Genomic DNA, 6,069 nt, shown 5'->3' with positions numbered 1-6,069 from the left:
ATCAGTTTAACTTATTTTAATAATTTAATTTATATATATTTTTTCAATTTTTTATTTATTTAAAAAGCCCGTGGTCCGATCCGCCTGAGTCCGATCGGGCTCTCGGGCAAAATCGGGCCGCGGGCTCGAAGAGCCTCTTGTTTACCCAGCCTGATATCCCGATCGGGTAACTTACCCTTGAGTCCGAACCCGAAAATAAAGAGCCCGAACCTGCCCGATTCCCACCCCTAACTATGATGTTTCTGTTGTTAAAAATTCATTGTCTTCTTCCTTGGCTATTGTGGTTCATGATTCAACAAAGAAGAGTGATAGTGTTATTAATTAAAAAAATTAAATACAATTAGGATATACTTAGAATTCAAGAATGTTGCGACGTTGGCCGATAAGGATTTGTCGCGTCCGTAGGACGCCCTAGTGATTATTAATATCATAATCAAAATCACTTTTTTCTTTCTATTAAGAGAGAGTAACAAGAAAAGCCATAAACACCATATATTTAAACTATAAAAGAAAATAAACTGGTCCAATTTCACCATTTCCTTTTAGAATCTTATATTATATGATATATTACGGTAATACAACGTTGGTTCCTGTCCAAATATAACATCATTATCACCGTTGCCACCAACACCTCCTTCACCACCATCGTGGTCATCTTTACCGCTGCCGCCACCAAGACCACAACCACCCCCATTATTGGTAAAAAATATTCTCCAAAACCAATGTTGCTTCCACACTATGGACGTTTCTTTAACAGATAAACCATTGTTTTCAGGCAAAAAGAAAACAACAAACATAATCAACACGACAAATGAAAAAATTACACAATAAATATTGAATTTGAGACTGTTGTGCATGGATAGGAAGACGAAAGACATGATCGTGTTTGCTAGCAAATTAGCTGACGCATTTTGACTCCATTGGATTGCCAAAGGTATTTTAAGGGTTCGGAATATCTCATTAGGTACTAACCAAACTGAACCCCACGACCATATGTAGCATGCAATATATATGCACGTAGCTAGTATTATAGAGTTGCCATGCTCTTTGATTGAGATTAGAGCTAAGATTCCAATGATTATCTGAGAAAATAAAATTGTATCATTTGTTAGTTAACTGAAGTAATTATAAAAATTAAAAATGTAGTGAAGTTATAAACCTGGCAGACAAACATCAAAATTAATCCAGTTTTGAGCTTGAATTTAGTCGGCCGTCTGTCCCCGATGAGAACAAAAACAAAATAAGCAATAACATTGACTCCTCCTAGAAGAACACCAGCCATTAGAGAGGCATTGGTATCAAACCCGATTGCCTCGAAGGCTGAAGGACCATAAAACAATATAACATTGGCTCCAGTTAGTTGTTGGAGAAGTGCAATCAGTAAAACCATCATACAAGGTCGTGGGTGGATCGTAGATCCTTTCTCATCAGCATGAGATTGTACCAAATTAAAGAATTTATTGTCAACTTCGTAAACATTCTTCATCCCATGAATTAATGAGAGTATGTCTCTAGCTTTTCCTGATTCACCTTTCTCTATCATGTAGATGGGGGTATGAGGGAGTCGAAAATATCCGATTGACATAATAGAAGCAGGGATGAAAACCAAAAAGATACACCAATGCGACCCAATATTGTAGTTAACAAGATGTCCAAGAAAGATTCCCATTGGTATCATCAACTGGAAGCTGAGAATGAGAAAATCATGACAACCACTAGGAGCCATCTCACACATATATATTGGCAATTCAAATGCATAACGAAAAGCTACATAAATCAGACCTCGTCCCATATGTAAAGCGAAATCATATATGCGTCTACTCATATAAGGCTCGGTCCAGACCCAATCAAAAAATATACCTCCTAGAATTAGTAGAACACTTATCCCGGAATCATCGGTGTCCTTTTTGGTGATTGAATCGTAAACTACAACTATGAACACAATAGCTATGGGTAAAAAAAAATTGACAAAGTGCTTCATTTCTTTCATTTGGTCGTCAGTTTTCAGAAAGACTTTAGGAACTGACGCAAGACCACCATCTATAACAGCCACATATCCGATGATCAGACCACCACAGATACCCATCACCCAAGTCATAACTAGATACCGGGTTAGGTACCGCAATATCGGTATGAAAATAGTCATTTCACCATCATCCCTCATTCTCATTGAGAAAAATGTCGTTTCACCATCGTCCCTCATTCTTATTGTTCTTTTCACACTACTAAGCATCAACAAAAACAAACAACACTAAAACCCATTATAATCGACAGAACAATAGACTAAGGAAAATTAAAATTAATAAAAGGAAGTAACTGAGGTTTGCTTCTTACCTTGTATTGATTATAGTACTCAAGAGAGAGACAGAGAGAGTGAGAGATGTGAACAAACCTAATAATTTGTGTAATCAAGATCTAGTTTGATCAAAGGGAAAACTCCAAATTTGTAGAGGAAAAAATTAGTTAGTTCCTAAATACAGGGAAACAAACCCACTAACTCCATATTAATAGGAAATTAGTGTATGTTATTGAAGACTTCCCAACTAGACAGTGTATACCTCACCCAAACTAAATGACCTCATAAAAGGGGGTTGACCATGCGAGTAGTCCTCTGGTTTGAAAAGAATGTCACACCGTATAAGTTTTATAATAACATATAGTGCTAATACGAATAGTGCTAATACGAATAGTCCTTCAATACTCACTTCGCTTCATGCACCTATAGTTTTGTTATTTTAACAACCCTAGCTTGTGTTTATGCACATTTCTACCTCCAAAATCATTTAATTTATAAAGTTTCCCTTAAATGTTTAATGCCCTTGTTCGTGATTTTTATGTTATAATATGAATAATGTATGATAGTACAAGAAGTTCTTACACTATTTCGACACTAGCTCTGAAACATGAATGAATAATCAAGCATCTACAACTTTGAAGTTCAACCTTCTTAGCCAAATAGAATGAATGATCATATGGAAAACATCATATCTTTTAGGAGGTCCATTTATAACAAAATGTCTTTGAACTTGTTTCACTCTTCTCTGCATTTTTAGATACCTATTTTGAGAGATTCCCATTAGAATTCTCTTTATGTTTGGTATATCGCTGATAGAAATCTGAACCGAAAATGAGTTCCAATCAAGAACATCGCTAAACGGTGGGACGTAATTATCGGAAATTAGAACAGGAACGCATTCTGCATAAATTGCTTCAACAATTCTTGGACTAGCAACTTCATATCCACTAGGACAAAGACAATACTTGCTATTCTTCATCATTTTATCGTAAGACACTCCGTCTGGGAGATTTTCGTACACTTGAACATCTTGATCTTTGTTCTTCCATTGCCGAAGAAGTAGAGATCTTATATAACCATGTAAACCACCCGCAAAGAATGCAAGAACATAACGACGAGATGGGGAAGGACCACCTAAAAGACCCGTAATTTCTCCTGTTCTTAGATGAATTTCAGGAAAAGATACATCTTTTGAAGGTTTGAATCCTTCGGAATTGTTTGCATTGCATAAAACCCGAATAGATTTATCAAATAGTTGTGGAACATAAGCCGATGTTTGAGGTCCCTGTGAATTAATGCAAAAAAAACATGAGTCTTGATGTAAAAGACAGATGACAAAAAATGAGTTTTTGAAGTTCAATTTACTTACCCAATCATGGCAAGAAAGCATGAAGTGATCAGCACCAAGGCTTCGATTCCAATACGGGTATTTACCCGCGAGGATATCTACGTAGTCGAGAATAGTCTGACCGATGGCGTCGATTGTATGGGAATTAGGCTCATACAGATATTGAACTAGTTTAACAACACTAAATGGAAGAAAAAAGACATGAGCTTGGTTAGGATCTCTAGTTCTAAATTTAGTTTCCATCTCCATTTGATGAATAAACATTCCTTCTGTTGAATATATACTTTTACATGGACCATCATGGAATATCGGTGGCTCTCCTTCTTCGTAAACGAATATCTTAAACCTCTTCTCCATCTCAAGATAACTCCTACATTTTTAACAAACATTTTGAATTTAAATTTCCTTATAGCAAGATCATTATTAAGAACATTTAACATGATTCTAGTCTTATTCGAGATGAACAAGAACGAATTTTACCGATGAAATGAGTTTGCGTTTCTATAAATGGGTCCTTGAGGAACATAATCTTGATCATCAACTTGGGTGAGTGTTTTATTTTCATTCCTCTTAGTAGCTTCTTTTATTAAAGCTCTAGCCTTAGCAAGACCAACTTCAATCCTCTGTTTTTTCACCTCCATTGTTGAGTTCCCACTAGTACTATAATCTTCATCAACACTTGAAACCTATCATGAAAAGAATTAAGTAAAATTAGTTGGGAATTTCATATTATTTCTAAAAATGGTGATGACCCAAATTTGCTTTCGTAAAGATTTCATGAAAAACAATGCTTACTGTTGGATTGGTTACTTTTTTTGCATTTAAATCTGAAATTTTCTGAACCCCATTTGAGCTAATAGTGTTAGTGTTAGTGTGAATGTGAGAAGAGAGAGAAAACCAGCTAGTGGTTGAATTAGTATTAGTATTCTGAGATGATCTTAGAGAGAAAATCACTATTGAAACTACTAAGAATGGGATTAAAAGTAAGAAAAACAGAACAGAATGTGAAGATGAAGAAGAGGCAGAGGAATTAGAGGTGGGCATGCAATATCTTTTCATCTCTCTCACTCCCTATAGATTTTGGGCAGTGATATGTGATAGGAGAAAGTTAACAAGAAACAATCCCAATAAAAAGAGAAAGAAAGAGAGAACAAAGGGTGATTATAGAATTGAAAAGATGCATTGCTTCAAGGGAAGTTATTCTTTGCTGGAGAAGAAGGGGTTTCTTCTAATAACGGTAATAATAATCAGATTCGGGAAATAATTGACTAAAGATTTTGGATGAGATTGGACTTGATTCTTTCTAATATATTGTATATACTATTTCCTACCTTATGTATTTTCTTTCCTCTCTTATTTATTTTCTTTCCTCTTTTGTGTATAGCTATCTATGTCAACTACATATTTATGTAATCTATTAACAATATAAATATACAAGGGAGGTTAATGGTTTTCCTCAAACGAAACCTATTCATATTCTTTTATGGTATCCAGAGCCGTTCTCTAACAAGTTCGATCCTTGTTATTTTTTTCCGGTTGTTTCCAACCGAGATCATTATTCTATTTTCAGGTTCTTCTTTACCGAGGTCTTATTTTCTAGAGCTATTTTTCCCGATTTTGTATCGAGGTTAAAATCTTCAAAAGGTTTTATTATTAAGTTTGTTTGTTATCGAATCTTCACCCGGTTCTTCTATTTCAAGTGTTATTTTATCTCCCCCGACACCAACTATGATATCTTATCCGCATCTTAGCTCAATGATCAACTTAAAATTTGATTCAGAAAACTTTTTGCTATGACGTCCTCAGGTTTTATCTTTATTGGAAAGTCAACGTCTGGTTCATCATCTTGATAATACGGTCCCTCCATCGGAACCCACACTTGCTTCCCCTACAGATTCGTTCACTGTTAATCCTCTCTACGAATCTTGGTTAACTACAGATCGCCTTGTTTTTTCGATCATCTATAGTTCTCTCTCCAAAGAGGCAATGACTAATATTATAGGCTTAACCCGAGCGGATGATGTTTGGGCTCAGCTCAATCAAACTTATGCTAGTCCATGCATCACTCGCTCTCTTCAGCTCAAGGAACAAATTCAATTTATTAAACGAGGTAATGCATCTATAGAGGATTATGCTCGTAATTACAGGGTTTTATATGAAACCTTAGCCAGCACTGGTCATCATATTTCTGAAGCTGAGAAAGTATACTAGTTCTTGAAAGGTCTCGGTCCAGATTATGAAACTTTAGCCGGATTCGTTCTCTTTAAACCACCTCTTCCAACTAAAGATATTTTACCTATGCTTCAGGCTCAAGAGGGTGTTATAAAATCCTTTCTGGTTGTTCCTCCTATTACCGAAGGTGCTTATGTCTCTACCCATAATTCAGGTCATCCCCAATATCGGTCTCCACAACGTTCCTCTCGTT

At 35.8% G+C, this 6,069-nt stretch overlaps 1 protein-coding gene across 3 annotated transcripts; it reads right to left on the bottom strand.

The window, feature by feature from the left end:
* Positions 1 to 519: 519 nt before the first annotated feature.
* Positions 520 to 4,773, bottom strand: LOC147568567 (putative glycosyltransferase At5g03795). 3 transcript variants are annotated; one of them, XM_086671166.1, is made up of 5 exons: positions 4,440 to 4,773; positions 4,125 to 4,330; positions 3,666 to 4,014; positions 1,160 to 3,581; positions 520 to 1,082 (listed from the first exon to the last, which is right to left on the bottom strand). In XM_086671166.1, exons 1-4 carry the CDS (start codon positions 4,701 to 4,703, stop codon positions 2,916 to 2,918), a joined length of 1,485 nt encoding a protein of 494 aa, XP_086527292.1. In that variant the 5' UTR covers positions 4,704 to 4,773; the 3' UTR covers positions 520 to 1,082; positions 1,160 to 2,915. The 3 variants fall into 3 exon arrangements, with proteins under 3 accessions (XP_086527292.1, XP_086527284.1, XP_086527277.1); XM_086671158.1 differs by lacking the exons at positions 3,666 to 4,014; positions 4,125 to 4,330; positions 4,440 to 4,773 and having other exon boundaries at positions 1,160 to 2,225; positions 2,335 to 2,417; XM_086671151.1 differs by lacking the exons at positions 3,666 to 4,014; positions 4,125 to 4,330; positions 4,440 to 4,773 and having other exon boundaries at positions 1,160 to 2,417.
* Between the last annotated feature and the right edge of the window lie 1,296 nt (positions 4,774 to 6,069).

This window comes from Eschscholzia californica, unplaced genomic scaffold (genome assembly GCF_041429995.1).
Source record: "Eschscholzia californica isolate CP2 unplaced genomic scaffold, dmEscCali1.0.p SCAF_1, whole genome shotgun sequence".
NCBI lineage: Eukaryota > Viridiplantae > Streptophyta > Magnoliopsida > Ranunculales > Papaveraceae > Eschscholzia > Eschscholzia californica.
Note: the sequence above shows the minus strand (reverse complement) of the source record. Positions and strands in the feature narration are given on the sequence as shown.